Below are 16,059 nucleotides of genomic sequence, written 5' to 3' on the forward strand. Positions count from 1 at the left end.
GTGAAAAGAATCAGAATCTTAGAGACAAGAGATAACTCTGGTGTATGGAAGAACAATCAGCTCTCCTAGCTACCTAAAATTCATTGCTGTTATTTAGTCACTAAGTCACATCCAACTCTTATGTGACCCTATTCACTATAGCCCGCCAGACTCCTCTGTCTATGGGATTTCCCAGGCAAGAATACTGGAGTGGCTAAAATTACTGTGATGCTAAAAGCATAAATTGTTTTCACTGTATTTGTACAAAGATAATAGGTATGGGGAGGTTGTAGTCATCTTCTTTATATGATTCCTAAAAAGAATATTATTTTTTCACAGACGTTAGTGTTCAAAGGAGGAGGCCCTGATAAATTTACAAAAATGTCCCACACCTTAAATTTCCTTAAAGGCCTGCCAGTTAATATAGTTCAGTGTTCTCAGGGGAAACTTTACATACACAGAGAATAGTATGATTCAGGGATAAAGCTTCAACTGTCTATGAAAAAACCCTGCTACCCAGAAGGAATAGGATTCTAAAGTACTGAGTTGTATGTGGCTTTAAATCAGATGATAAAAAGAAATACTGTTTTTGTGCTGGTTTTTCCCTAGTTGGTCTCCCTTTCCTGGGCAAGGCTTATAGGAAGATTGTTGATCTGAATTTTCAGTCTCTGTTAGATGGTAAGTTCAGAACATTTAATCCAACAAAACTTTGTTGGAAATTTATTTAATATTGATTAAATTATTTAATAAGTGTATATTGCTCCTTGAGAACTCTTTTATATACTAAATTAAATATAAACAACAATAGTAATTAGAAATGTGTATTAGACCAAAAACTGCTTGAGAATTGTTCTAAATATTGTGTGGGCTTTAAAAGAAATTTTAAAAAATTATTACTAAATCTTGAGTAATAGCTATTTCCATAATTTAAAAATTACCATTATGGGTACTTACTCTGTATCAGACATGTGTATTACTCACATCAACACTATTCTCCATTTTGTGATTAGAGAACTATAGCTCAAAAGCAATTTTGTGCTTAGAATCACTCAGGTAGTAAGGAAAGCCAGAATTTAAACTCAGGGTTATGTTACATTTAAACCTACACATTTATCTCAGTTTTATTCTGTATGTGATAAAGGCTTGAGTTTATATCACAGTGACTTATGTTCACTATATATGATGATTTATGTGTTTGAAAATAAAATGGAGATGATAGTTAGATACCTAGTTGTTTGAAGGTATTTCTAGTTAATATTTCTAGTGTGTATGTGTGTGTGTGTGTGTGTGTGTGTGTGTGTGTGTGTATATATAATACATGAATGATAAGTAATAGCCTGCTTTTGATTTCTTTTTTTTTTTTTTTTTGCTTCCTCAGAGGATAAAGCTCCTCCTTCCTCCCTTTTAGTTCATAACCTTATTTTCCAGTACATTGAGCAACAGGAATCCTGGAAGAAGACATGTACAACACAACATCAGGTACCCAAGGTAAATTCCCACTGAAATATTTAAAGGAAATCACGTCAACTGTCCCAAAAAGCAGAACTGAAATTTTATATATGTAATAGTGAATCCTGAAATGATAAATATACTAAAGATATACTAAACTGTTTAACTTCGGGCCATTCTTTATAAAAGAGTCACTAAACCCTGAAATGTTTTTATACTTCCATCTTTTCTTTTTCTATTTTTCCCAGATGCTTCAAGAAATCTCACTGGTAGTGAGCCATTGCAAACTCCTTGGAGAGGAGATTGAGTTTTTAAAGCGATGGGGACCAAATTATAACCTAATAAGCATAGATGTGAATAATACTGAGTAAGTGTATTAGTTTCTGTAGAGCTGCCATGACAGAGTACTACAGACTGGGTGGCTTACACAATGGAAATTCATAGTCTCACAGTTCTGGAGGCTGGAAGTCTGAGGTCAGAGTGTCAGCAGGATCAGTTCCTTCTGATGGCTATGAAAGAGAATCTATTTCATGCCTCTCTCCTAATTTCTGGTGATTTGCTGGCAGTCTTTTGGCATTCCTTGTTTGTAAATATGTAATCCCGGTAGCTTCTTTTATCTTCACATGACATTCTTGCTGTGTGTATGTCTGTGTCCAAATGTTCCCTCTTTGTTAGGACACCAGTTATTTTGGATTAGGGGCCTACCCTACTCTGAAATGATCTCATCTTAACTAATTAATTCTTCAATGATCCTCTTTACAAATTAGGTCACATTCTGTTGTACTAGGGGTTAGGACTTTAATACATGAATTTTAGGAGACACAACCCATGACAGTAAGTAGTTAGTTGAAAACTTATTAAAATAATTAATAGTTTGATGACTAATGATGAAAATACAACCATAAGCATGCTTTGTTCCAGATGTTTTACCCTCTGTTCTTTTGGTAAGCAATGATGTATACCATAGTTTCAGTATAAAAAGAAAATGTATTTGTGTTTCATTCCATTTTTTTTTTGTATTTTTAATTGAGGACCTTGTCTTTTACAGATTGAAGCTTTTATTCTCCAGCTCAGCAGCATTTGCAAAGTTTGAGATAACTTTGTCTCTCTCAGCCCACTACCCATCAGTCCCATTACCTTTCTCTATTCAAAATCACCTTGGAAACATTGGGTGAGTAAAAAGCAAGCAAGAAAGGGCTCCCAACTACTTTTTTACCTTTGTTCTTTCCTTTGAAAGATTTCTCAAAGTGGTCAGAAAATGGATAGACCATAGTGAAAGCCAGAAGTCACCTCTCTCTCTCATTTCATTTTGAAGAATTTGTTCTTTTAAAGTCAGTGACCTTCATTGCTATCTCCAGTGAATACTGGAGACCATTGGTCTATTTTTTTATATTTGCTCCATTTTATGGTCACTCCTTCGTAAAACAGGAATCAAAAAGAAAAAAATCCTGCTTAAGTTTAGCCCAGATCACATCTGAACAACTTTTATGGCCTTAAAAACAGAGTAATCACTTTAAGAACTGTGTAGTCATAGTGCTTTTCTCAGTTTGTGGAACAGACTTAAAAGTACTTCATTTCTACTGTATGTTTTGTGACTTTTTGTATACACTGCTGACGGATTGCAAGGTGATAGAGTGTAGAATATGCCCACCCCAAATCCATCAGCAAACACCAATAGTTTAGATTTTTATTGCGAGAGAAAGCAGCTAAGTCACAGTACCTCACAATTACATACATAACTGGTTCTTAGACCTTATTTTTAGAATCTCAGTTCAGATTGGACAGTCTAATTATTTCCAGACATGCCTGTTTGTGCTTCCTAGTAGATAGAGAAACCCTACTCAAAAATATGAATTTCATTGAAATGAAGACAAGTTTCCAGAAAAATTAATTAGCCTTTTGTTCTTTCCAGCCAAGATGAAGTCACTGCCATTCTATCTAAAGTGCCACTGGAAGACAACTACCTAAAGAATGTAGTCAGACAAATTTACCGAGATCTGCTTCAGGACTGACTGCCATTTCTACCACTAGAATCATGGATTTCAGTTATAAAAATCAAACACAGTACACTTAATAATAATACTTCCAGCGTTTCAATTACTGTTTAATATTCATCTTTAGGTCATAGAAGCCTAGTAAAGTTTCTTCTGATGGAAATTTCTCCCACTAAAGTTATGCTCTCTGCTTTAGTACAAACCCTTTAAGAATTAACTTTTAAGTATAAGAGGAGGGGTCACCACAGACAAAAATATTAGCCATTTTCCCATATCTAGGGCTGTGATTTTTAGGTTTCTGCCTTCTGCCTACCAAATATTTCCAGGGTAGTCAGGTCTATCTACAAACCATTCATCCTCCTTTTTTCTCCATTCCAGAGATGTTATTAAGAGAAAGCAGTAGCACTCAGCTATTGGAGTGGTTGCCATCTTCTCTTAAACACCTTGTGTTCTTTTATATAGTGTCTACTAGTATTTTCCTAATAAATATAATTTTGTAGGGAAAAATTAATTTTTGGTCTGATACATATATGTAAATATATTAATACTGTTTTTGTGTTTGTGATATAGTAAAGAGATGTATATAGAAATACATAGAGATAAAACATCTTTCTGAAGGATGCTTTACAACAAGATTCTCAGTCTCTTTCATGTAATAATAGCTTCAAACAATATCACACCCAAAACACAGATTTGTCAAGTTTTGGTAATGGTAATGAACTTTTAAGTATTGTTTTCTGAAGCCAAACACTTTCTTATACACAAAAATAGGCATGTCCATTGATAACTGCATAATCAGTATTATCTGTAAGATAGACAAATGTGAAAAAACTTCATCTACTCTTTAGTCAAATCCTAATCATGATAATTTTTGTTTCCCTTATATATTTCTCAAATATATTTACATTTTTAAACTAATTTGTCTTAATATTTTGCTTTATATTTTGGGATCAGGTTAAAGTTCTATGGGTCCCATGAATGTTATCTGCCCTCTTGATTGGCTTTTACTCCTGAACTACTAGTCAAAATAGTAAATGGTCTTTTAAGCTTCAAAAGTCAACATAAAACTCATTTGCCATAAAAATCAATATTTAAATGCTCCCTGTTTCTGTAAACTCCTTGAAAAAATTTTAAGGTCATCAATATGATGTGTTTCCCTGAAACTGCCCATGAAATTTGTTTTCTTACTGGAGTTGTTTTCTTTCTTTCTGTAAACCTAAAAAAGTAGAAGTTTTGTTTTATGCATTTTGGCAACCTGGAATGACCAGTTCCAAGGATGATTTGGCTTGTAATGATAATCTCTGCTTTCTTGGGTTTGGAGAACATAATTGTATTATTTATCTAGTTATTTGCTTTTCTAGTTGTTCAAAGTATTGGCTATTTTTATAAAATTCTTTAGAAGTTTCTTCAGTAGTGATTGGAAATAGATTTTTTTGCACTATTAAAGTACGTTTATTATGTAAAATATGTTTAAAGTGGTATCTCTTTATGAAGTTTTTTTTTTTTTTTTTACCCTGTATCCAGTATATCCTTGAAGATATGCCTAAGCAAGCTCACTTTAGGAATAATCACCTGTTTGAAAACTCAGATAAAATTAAAGTATGTCAGGACCTTAATAAAAGAACCAGGTACAAACCGTAGTTATTCCTTTGTCTCTAAGGCACAGTAAAAGAAAACTATTTTGAAGTCCCTTAGGAAACTATCATTTCTTAAGAATTAATGTAGTGGTTCTTAAAGTATAGTCCCTAGACTAGTGGTCCCCAACCTTTTTGGCACCAGGGACCAGTTTCATGGAAGAAAATTTTTCGACAGATTGGGGGCCAGGGGAGGGGTATGGTTCAGGCAGTAATGTGAGCTATGGGGAGCAGCAGATGAAGCTTGCCCACCACTCACCTCCTGCTGTGCAACCTAGTTCCTAACATGTTGCAGACTGATACCAGTCTGTGGCCTGGGGGTTGGTGACCCCTGTTCCAGACAATCTTCCTTAGCTCTTCAAAAGTATCCATGTTGTTGACCTAAAGTCTAGACTGCCAGATATTTCTCCAACAAAAATGGATTTGGGATCAGAAGAAAACTGCAATTCACGGTCTGCAACCATGGTGGGCCACATGTAATTTCCCTCTCTACAAGGAAAGGGAAACACTTTATACAGAGGAAAGGAAAGCTAGGAGGCTACAGTAAACAAAGGCTTTTCATTGGCTCAACGCTTCCCAGAAAAGGAATCTTTCTTCTTTTTCTTGGACTCTGCCAACAATGCAAGCCATGAGAATTCCCCTTTCTGCTCTTCTTCTACTTAATTGAGGTTTTTGATTATTAATTTTTTAAAATGTCATGAAATCAAAACAGAAAGGCAGGGGAATGCTCCTAGATTACAGGAGACTAAAGAACTTTTGAAAGGCATTGCTTGATCCTTGATTGAAACAGTATTAAAAAAATTCATAAAGGATATTTTGGGGAGGTGGAAATTTGAATATTAAACTATATATTAGATAATAGTTTTGTATCAGTGTTAAATTTCTTGTGTGATAATGGTATTATGTAGGAGAATGCTCTTATTAGGAAACACATGTCTGCACTTTACTTTCAAATGATTTTTTGATCAGATCAGATCAGTCGCTCAGTCGTGTCCGACGCTTTGCGACCCCATGAATCGCAGCACGCCAGGCTTCCCTGTCCATCACCAACTCCCGGAGTTCACTGAGACTCACATCCATCGAGTCAGTGATGCCATCCAGCCATCTCATCCTCCATTGTCCCCTTCTCTTCTTGCCCCCAATCCCTCCCCGCATCAGAGTCTTTTCCAATGAGTCAACTCTTCACATGAGGTGGCCAAAGTACTGGAGTTTCAGCTTTAGCATCAGTCCTTCCAAAGAACACCCAGGACTGATCTCCTTCAGAACGGACTGGTTGGATCTCCTTGCAGTCCAAGGGACTCTCAAGAGTCTTCTCCAACACCACAGTTCAAAAGCATCAATTCTTCGGCGCTCAGCCTTCTTCACAGTCCAACTCTCACATCCATACATGACCACTGGAAAAACCATAGCCTTGACTAGACGGACCTTTGTTGGCAAAGTAATGTCTCTGCTTTTGAATATGCTATCTAGGTTGGTCATAACTTTCCTTCCAAGGAGTAAGCGTCTTTTAATTTCATGGCCGCGGTCACCATCTGCAGTGATTTTGGAGCCCAGAAAAATAAAGTCTGACACTGTTTCCACTGTTTCCCCATCTATTTCCCATGAAGTGATGGGACCGGATGCCATGATCTTAGTTTTCTGAATGTTGAGCTTTAAGCTAACTTTTTCACTCTCCACTTTTACTTTCATCAAGAGGCCTTTTAAGTTCCTCTTCACTTTCTGCCATTAGGGTGGTGTCATCTGCATATCTGAGGTTATTGATATTTCTCCCGGCAATCTTGATTCCAGCTTGTGCTTCTTCCAGCCCAGCGTTTCTCATGATGTACTCTGCATATAAGTTAAATAAGCAGGGTGACAATATACAGCCTTGACATACTCCTTTTCCTGTTTGGAACCAGTCTGTTGTTCCATGTCCAGTTCTAACTGTTGCTTCCTGACCTGCATACAGATTTCTCAAGAGGCAGGTCAGGTGGTCTGGGATTCCCATCTCTTTCAGAATTTTCCACAGTTTATTGTGATCCACACAGTCAAAGGCTTTGGCATAGTCAAGAAAGCAGAAATAGATGTTTTTCTGGAACTCTCTTGCTTTTTCCATGATCCAGCGGATGTTGGCAATTTGATCTCTGGTTCCTCTGCCTTTTCTAAAACCAGCTTGAACATCAGGAAGTTCACGGTTCACATATTGCTGAAGCCTGGCTTGGAGAATTTTGAGCATTACTTTACTAGCGTGTGAGATGAGTGCAATTGTGCAGTAGTTTGAGCATTCTTTGGCATTGCCTTTCTTTTATTTATTTTTGGCTGTGCTGGGTCTTCGTTGCTGAACAGGCTTTTCTCCAGTTGCAGCAAGTGGAGACTACTCTAGTTGCAGTGCATTGGCTTCTCGTGGTGGTGGCTTCTCTTGTTGTGCAGCACAGCTCTAGGGTGTTTGGGCTTCAGTAGTTGCAGTGTATAGACTCAGTAGTTGTGGCTCGGGGTTCTAGAACACAGGCTCAGTAGCTATGGTGCATGGGCTTAGTTGTTCCATGGCACATGGGATCTTCCCAGATCAGGGATCGAATGTGTGTATCCTCCATTGGCAAGAGGATTCTTTACCACTGAGCCATCAGGGAAACCCTCAAATGTTTTTTTAAAAAATATATGTGGGTATGTGCATATATGCATGTGTGTGAGAGACACAGAAAAAGTGAGAGAAAACAAATACAGCAATATGTACATAGGTGCTTAAATGCACTGTTCTTTCAACATTTCTTTAGGCTTCAATTTTTTCAAAATGAAAAATTGGAGATGAAGAGAGGTTTGCTTGCGGACTTCCCTGGTGGTCCAGTGGTTAAGGCTCTGCATTCCCATTGCAGGGGGCACAAATTCTATCCCTAGTCAGGAAACTAAGATCCCACATGCTGCACAGCGTGGCCAAAAAAGAGAGAGAGAAGAAAAAAAAGGTTTTCTTGGTGGCCAGGCACGAGAGGTAGTACAATTCTAAGATTTCATCGAGGCTCTAGGAAACACTGATGAATTGCTTTTGTTCCATAAGGAAGTATATCTTCCTGCAGCTGTTTCTGATGCAAATTTTAATCCTTCCTAGACTATGCCAAATTCTTTCTGGTGATGTTTCCCCATCCTTTAAAAATTTTTCCAAAATGAAAAATTGTATTGTGTTCTTTTTTAAAAATCGTGCTTAAATCACAAGGAAAGTAAACATTTCTCTTTTATTTTGCCCCTAGACACTCAGTTTCCCTTTTTAGAGACAACCAGTATTACCTGTTTCTTACCTGTTGTTCCAAACCTGTCTGTATACAAAAGTAAACATGTATGCAAGTAGGTATGAGTGTGTAAATATATATTTCTTCTCTCCTTTTTTACACAAATAGCCCATCAATACACACTGTCCTTTACTTTACTGTTTTCACTTAAGGACATATCTTGATAGGTTCAGATCAATACATAATGGACTTCCAACACATATTTTTGCTTTTAGTTAAATCATAGACCACTGGATAGATGTGCTATATCTATTGATAAGCATGTAGGTTGTTTATCACCTTCTGCTACTGTAAATTATGCTGAAATTTTGCATATGTGTAAGTTTATAGGAAAGCTTCCTAGAAATGGAGCTGTTAAGTCAAAGGCTAGTTGCATTTGTAACTTTAATAGATGTCAGCAAACTGCCCATTAAAATAGTCATATCAATCCTGCTAGGAATGAGTACCACAAACTTGCTAATACAGTGTGTCCCAAGCTTTTTGATGGTTATCTCAGTATGGTTTTGATTTATATTCTTCTCATGTGTGAGATTGTGCTTCTTCACATGTGCTTTAGAGCAATTTGTATGTCCTTTTCTGTGAACTGTCTGTTGATAATCTTTGCCCATTTTTCTGAGTTATCTTTCTCATTGACTTGTAGGATGTGTTTATAAAAGAACTCTTTTTGATATAGGTTGCCAAATGTCCCCCATTTGTTGGTTTACTTGACATTATTTACGATGGGTTTTGCCATTTAGAATATTAAAGATATATATATAATGATGAAATAAAATTAACATTTTAAGGCAAGACAAGAAAAAATTTTTCACTGCCCTTTCAGGCCTCCTCCCTTCCCTCTAGTGTGCATTGCACATCTGCATTATGCATTAACCAAACCTCCCCAACAGCAGAAATACCTGTTCAAACATAGAGACCAGTTTTTCTTCTGGCACCAACCGTGTAGTCCTTAGAAAAAAAATTCTTTTCTCAATCCTGTAAGAGGTCTCAATGAACTACCACCTACCTTGTATATGTGGACATCTTTGGTGAACTTATGTTTAAAGATTATGACTGGTACAGAACAGACTGGGTCAGGTGACCTGGACAACACCTAATGGAAGAAAGTTCTTATCTTAACTACTTAACGACTCTATTAATGTTGCTAGCCATATTACTTGTATTCTGCCTATTTCATAAGATTACTGGGTTGTTTAGTTGGTTTGTTTGTGTGTGTGTGTGTGTGTGTGTTTACATTACAGAATGTGTGACTGAGCCTCTAGTAAAATAATAATGACTAGGGAACTTGAAATGATTGACCAAATATATAGTTGGTGGCTCAGGTAGTAAAGAATCTGCCTCTAATGCAGGAAACCCAGGTTTGATGCCTGGGATGGGAAGATCCCCTGGAGAAGGGAGCGGCAACCCACTCTAGTATTCTTGCCTGGAGAATTCCATGGACAGAGGAGCCTGGCAGTCTACAACCCATGGAGTTGCAAAGAGTTGGACATGACTGAGCGACTAACACTTTCACTTTTTTGGGGACTTGAAATGATTGACCAAATGTATAGTTCGATAAGATCAATGTTTATAATAGTGTAGGTATGGGAATAAGCCATTTCCTGGACCATAAGAGACAAGACAGGCAATCCAGAGGCTTTGGGCAACTATTAATAGGCCCAAGTCCAGTAATAGCACAGTGAGTGGCATATCAATGAAATCCTCACCTGACCTGGGAATGAGTATTCCTAATGCTGTGGGACAAATTGGTCATGAAATGCCTCCCAAATCTTTGTCAAAATTGAGACACAAAAGGAGGGTTTTGTGAACAAAAAAATGTTGGCCACCATCCAGTTCTATAAGATTTGAGTCATTAGCAGTGTACATACAGTACATCCTAGAAAGGAATTCAGGGCAAAGACCAGGATGAGGCATTTCATGCTCTGGCAGAACTGGCCCTCAGATATTTTCTGGAGAAAATTTTATGAACCCAGTTTCTTACATCTTACCATACTTAGAAAAGTACTAACACCATTAACTAAGATATCTATTCTTTTTGAATAGTAGTCACCTACCAAGATGTGTGCTTGGTTGCACATACGCCTTTGTCAAAAGTCACGTATATACCTGGCTTCCCCCTTTATTTCTTTGGAACCTGTAAAGCCCATGGTTTCTCTTAGAACTTTTATGGTTTAACACTTTACATTTATATCTTTGATCCATTTAGAAATTTATCCTAAAACAGATATAAGAATCAAAATTAATTTTTTCCAGATGGCTATGTGGTTATCTCAGCACCATTTAATGAACACCCTTTTTTCCCAGTGATTCATAATTTCTCTCTTCTCATATACAAATTTCTCTATATATTCATATCTATAGCTGAGCATGGTAGACAGAATAATGACTAGGGGACTTGAAATGATTGACCAAATATATAGTTGGTGGCTCAGACAGTCCAGAGATGGCCCACAGATGTCCACATCTTAACTCCTGAAACCTATGAATGTAACCTTACATCACAGTAGGGACTTTGCAAATGTGCTGAAACATCTTGACATGTGGAACTATCCTGGATTAGCTGGGTGGATCCAATGTAATCACAAGGGTCCTTATAAGAGGGAGTCAGGATGTCAAGAGTCAGAGAAGGAGATGTGATGATGGAAGCTGAAATCAGAATGATTGTTGGCTTTGAAGATGGAGAAAGGGACCTCAAACCAGAGAAGGCAAATGCCTCTGAAAATTGGAAAAGACAAGGAAACAGACTCTCTTCTAGGACCTCCAGAAGGAACACAATCCTGCCAACACCTTGATTTTAGTTCATTGAGACTCAGAATTTAGGAATTCTGACTTCTAGAATTGTAAGACAATACATCTCTGTTGTTTTAAGCCACTAAATTTATGGTAATTTGTTACCAGCAGCAATAGGGAACTACAACACTGGGAAAACTAGTCTGTGCCATTGACCTACTTTTGTGTACAAGTACATTTTAATTATTACAGTTTTATAATTTAGTTTACTGGCTGGTTGGTTCAGACCCTTTTATTTCAGAATGTCCCTGACTCTTCCTGCTTTTTATTTTACCATATAAAGGTGAGAATTAGCTGGGTCAGTTGCAACAAATCCTTGTTGACATTTTTACTGAGATCATGTTGTATTAAATTTAAAGATCAACTAATGGAGGACTGCTATCTTAAAGATGCTGAATCTTCCATTACAAGTAGATAGTATGCTTTTCTGTTTTGTGTCCTTTATTATCTTAAAGTTCCTTTTAATGTGTACTTTTGTTGTTAAGTTTATTCCAAGACATTTTATATTTTGTTACAATTTAAAACTATCATTGTAAAGTCAAATTTGTACAAAAAATTCAAACAACACACAAAAGAATATGGATGAAGACAAATTCATTCATATCTTACTAGAGAGCATCCTTCCACATACTAAGTTTTTTTAGCCATACTATTGGATAGGCAACTGCCAGTGATTGACACAAATCCCACTGGGATTTCTATTGGAAATTCTGCCATAAAGATGGTGTCATCTGCATATCTGAGATTACTGATATTTCTCCCCAGCAGTCTTGATTCCAGCTTGTGTTTCATCCAGCCCAGTGTTTCACATGATGTACTCTGCCTGTAAGTTGAATAAGCAGAGTGAAAATATAGAGCCTTGATTTATTCCTTTCCAGATTTGGAACCAGTCATTGTTCCGTGTCTAGTTCTAACTTGCTTCCTAACCTGCATAAAGGTATCTCAGGAGGCAGATAAGGTGATCTGGTAATCCCATCTCTTTAAGAATTTTCCACAGTTTGTTGTGATCCACACAGGAAGCAACAGTTAGAACTGGACATGGAACAACAGACTGGTTCCAAATAGGAAAAGGAGTACGTCAAGGCTGTATATTGTCACCCTGCTTATTTAACATATGCAGAGTACATCATGAGAAACGCTGGGCTGGATGAAGCACAAGCTGGAATCAAGACTGCTGGGAGAAATATCAATAACCTCAGATATGCAGATGACACCACCCTTATGGCAGAAAGTGAAGAACTAAAGAGCCCCTTGATGAAAGTAAAAGAAGGGAGTGAAAAAGTTGGCTTAAAGCTTAACATTCAGAAAACGAAGATCATGGCATCTGGTCCCAGCACTTCGTGGGAAATAGATGGGGAAACAGTGGCTGACTTTATTTTGGGGGGCTCCAAAATCACTGCAGATGGTGACTGCAGCCATGAAGTAAAAAGACGCTTACTCCTTGGAAGAAAAGTTATGACCAACCTAGACAGCATATTAAAAAGCAGAGACATTACTTTGCCGACAAAGGTCCATCTCGTGAAGGCTATGGTTTTTCCAGTAGTCATGTATGGATGTGAGAGTTGGACTATAAAGAAAGCTGAGCGCTGAAGAATTGATGCCTTTGAACTGTGGTGTTTGAGAAGACTCTTGAGAGTGCCTTGGACTGCAAGGAGATCCAACTAGTCCATCCTAAAGGAAATCAATCCTGAATATTCATTGGAAGGACTGATGTTGAAGCTGAAACTCCAATGCTTTGGCTACCTGATGTGAAGAGCTGATTCATTTGAAGATCCTGATGCTGGGAAAGATTGAAGGTGGGAGGAGAAGGGGACGACAGAGGATGAGATGGTTGGATGGCATCACTGACTCAATGGACATGAATTTGAGTAAACTCCAGGAGTTCATGATGGACAGGGAGGCCTGGCATGCTGCAGTCCATGGGGTCTCAAAGAGTCAGACACAACTGAGTAACTAAACTGAACTGATGTTTAATTTTATTGGATATGTAGAACAGAATTTAGTACTCCAAAATATCTCTTTGGTTTGTAGGTTATTTCAAATTGAAAACAATCAAGACCTGATCAAGATCAGAAAGTAACTTTGACCTTTCCCCTGATTGCCTAAAAAAAATTCAGAGGTTTGTTCCTGGTACAGAGGTATCACGAGTCTACTCTGTGTTCCATTGTCTCTGCATGACCCAACAAATATTTATTTGCCAAACATTTGCCTTTCCATCTGCCTTCCTCTCCTTTAAAGTCCTAAGCCACTATCCCCAACATCCTGTTTTGTCTTTTGCTAAAGATGGTTTTTAAGGTGAGGGTTTCTGCTCTTTTGCAGAGTTACTCAGATTTCCTGCATCACTCCAGGTGTACATATTACTAAACTTTTGATTTTTCTCCTTTTGTCTTAATGTCAATTTCTCAGATCAGCCAGAAGAACCTATGAGGGTAGAGGAAAATTTCTTCCTGACAAATGCTTTCCAATGTGATAAAATTAGTCATTTGATTTTTCTCCTTGACCCATTAATATAGCCAAATAACTGACTTTTTCTAATATTGCATCATTCTTGTACTACTCAAATAGATCATTTGGACGTGACATGGGATTTCCTTTTTTGTGCTCCAGGTTGATTATGCTAATGAGATCATATTCTTGAACAAATGATCAGATTTCTGCTGATTAAGTTTTGGTTTTGTTAGAAGTTGCCTCCTTGAGATTTCAGATTGGTCACTTACCTTGTAACTTGGGATATATATATTCAAAACTTCAATTACACATTTATAGATATTCTCATGAATTGCTAATTGAACTGTTGGTAAGAAATCTGCTTTGTCTTACTTCCAGCTTAGTTGGTTGTCTTGGAAGAAAGGAACATAAAACTACTCAAATTTGTTTAAGCTGGGGAAAAAAAAGATTATTGGAATGTAGGGAGATTATTGGAATGTAGAGCTATCTCATGGACCTCAAGAGCATTAAGTGCTGCAGGGCCCCTGAGAAACTGGAAAGATCTGGGAAGCAGTCAGATTTCAAAACAGTTTCTTTCTGTTTGACTCTTTCCCACTTCCTTATCTCCATTTCTTAACCTTTCTGCAAATGGGTTTCTCTGGTTTGACATCCCCACAGCCACAGGAATTCTATTTTAATGAAAGGTCAAAGTTATGTATCATCACATAGCCAAGAGGGGCTGTGGGTTTGCAGGTGTTCTAAGGAGAGTATATGAAGAATAGGCATGAAGGTGTGTATCTCCGGTATGGATGGCAGTTCACTATTATCCCCAATTACTATCTAGAATCACTAGTTAGGTTAATTCTACCTTCAGAATGCTTCCTGAATCTGTTCTGTCATTGCTCTAATGCAAACCTTCATCTTGAGAAATGGAGTTATTTCCTGCCATATCAATTAACAAGGATCTCACGAGACTTTTGCATCTTCCCAGACATGGAAAATCACCAAATTTCTTAACTTGGAATATCTGGTTTCCTTTAACAATAATCTCTGATATTCAGCCTGCCTGTCCTTTGTTGTAGAACTTCTATATAACCTGGCTCCTCCCCTTGCCTCCTCTGAGCAGTTCTCTCAAGGCTACTTGAGATTCTGCCTCCTGGGTTTAAGTCCTAAAAATTCCCACCAAATAAAACATAACTCTCAACCTTTAGGTTGTGACTTTTTTAAATCGACAATCTCTTCCCTGAAATATTTAAAGCACTTCATAACAGTTTCTGTTGTTTTTACTCTATCCTGAAATCTGTCCTTCAATGCCACAGGGTAACCATGTGAGGATTAAATAAAAAGTTTATGAATTTTAAAGCACTCCATAAATATAAAGTAGTGCGGAACAAAAAACAGGTCTAAAGCATGAGATTCACTGGATTAAAAACTTTCAGATGTACCCATTACCTAAAGAATAAAGATCAAAGTTCTCTAATGGTCTTATACATCTCTTCATGCTGCTGCGAAGTCGCTTCAGTCGTGTCCGACTCTGTGCGACCCCATAGACGGCAGCCCACCAGGCTCCTCAGTCCCTGGGATTCTCCAGGCAAGAACACGAGTGGGTTGCCATTTCCTTCTCCAATGCATGAAAGTGAAAAGTGAAAGTGAAGTCGCTCAGTCGTGTCCGACTCTTTGAGACCCCATGGACTGCAGCCTACCAGGCTCCTCCGCCCATGGGGTTTTCCAGGCAAGAGTACTGGAGTGGGTTGCCATTGCCTTCTCCACCAGTAAACACTGCTGCAGCTGCTGCTGAGTCACTTCAGTCGTGTCCGACTCTGTGCGACCCCGTAGACGGCAGCCCACCAGGCTCCCCCGTCCCTGGGATTCTCCAGGCAAGAACACTGGAGTGGGTTGCCACTTCCTTCTCCAATGCATGCAAGTACCACTAATCACCCTTTAAAACTGGAATCAACTTTTAATAAACTACGAAAAGATTTACATTCTTAAAATCCGGAATCCTGCAAATTTCCAGTAAAGTACCACAGCTTGACTAATATTTCAGTCCTTTCTTTCTCTCCATTAGCTTTCTGTTCCAGTTTCACCCATGTACTTCAGCATCATCAGCTCCACCATCTATAAGAGCCTAGAAAGCACCTGAACTCCGTACTTGGTCTAAATTAGAGGCTCAGCGCAACCTGAAGGGCCAAATGCCCCAGGTTAGACACTTAAGAAGCATATTAAGAGATCCCAGTGCTGTGCTTAGTCGTTCAGTCATGTCCGACTCTGTCACTCCATGGGCTGTAACCCACCACTCCTTTGTCCATGGGGATTCTCCAGGCAAGATTACGGGACTGGGTTGCCATGCTCTCCTCCAGGGGATCTTCCCGACCCAGGGATCGAACCCAGGTCTCCTGCATTGTAGGCGGATTCTTTACTGTCTAAGCCACCAGTTCCCAAGAGTCTGGGTATTTCGGAGAGGGGCTGAGAAGCTACAGCTGAGTCGCCCGCCCGCGGTGCATACTGGGATATGTGGTCTCTGGCGGC

The 16,059-nt window shown here is 38.3% G+C and overlaps 1 protein-coding gene across 1 annotated transcript in view; it reads left to right on the forward strand.

Moving 5' to 3' along the window:
• Window positions 1-4,889, forward strand: part of KNL1 (kinetochore scaffold 1) — a 64,854-nt gene extending 59,965 nt beyond the window's left edge. The window contains 6 exon segments of the mRNA XM_019968529.2: window positions 589-657; window positions 1,358-1,467; window positions 1,677-1,795; window positions 2,477-2,599; window positions 3,341-3,434; window positions 3,436-4,889. Coding sequence (XP_019824088.2) covers window positions 589-657; window positions 1,358-1,467; window positions 1,677-1,795; window positions 2,477-2,599; window positions 3,341-3,434; window positions 3,436-3,459 — 539 coding nt within the window. The 3' untranslated portion in view covers window positions 3,460-4,889.
• The last annotated feature ends 11,170 nt before the right edge of the window (window positions 4,890-16,059 follow it).

This window comes from Bos indicus, chromosome 10 (genome assembly GCF_029378745.1).
Source record: "Bos indicus isolate NIAB-ARS_2022 breed Sahiwal x Tharparkar chromosome 10, NIAB-ARS_B.indTharparkar_mat_pri_1.0, whole genome shotgun sequence".
Classification (NCBI taxonomy): domain Eukaryota; kingdom Metazoa; phylum Chordata; class Mammalia; order Artiodactyla; family Bovidae; genus Bos; species Bos indicus.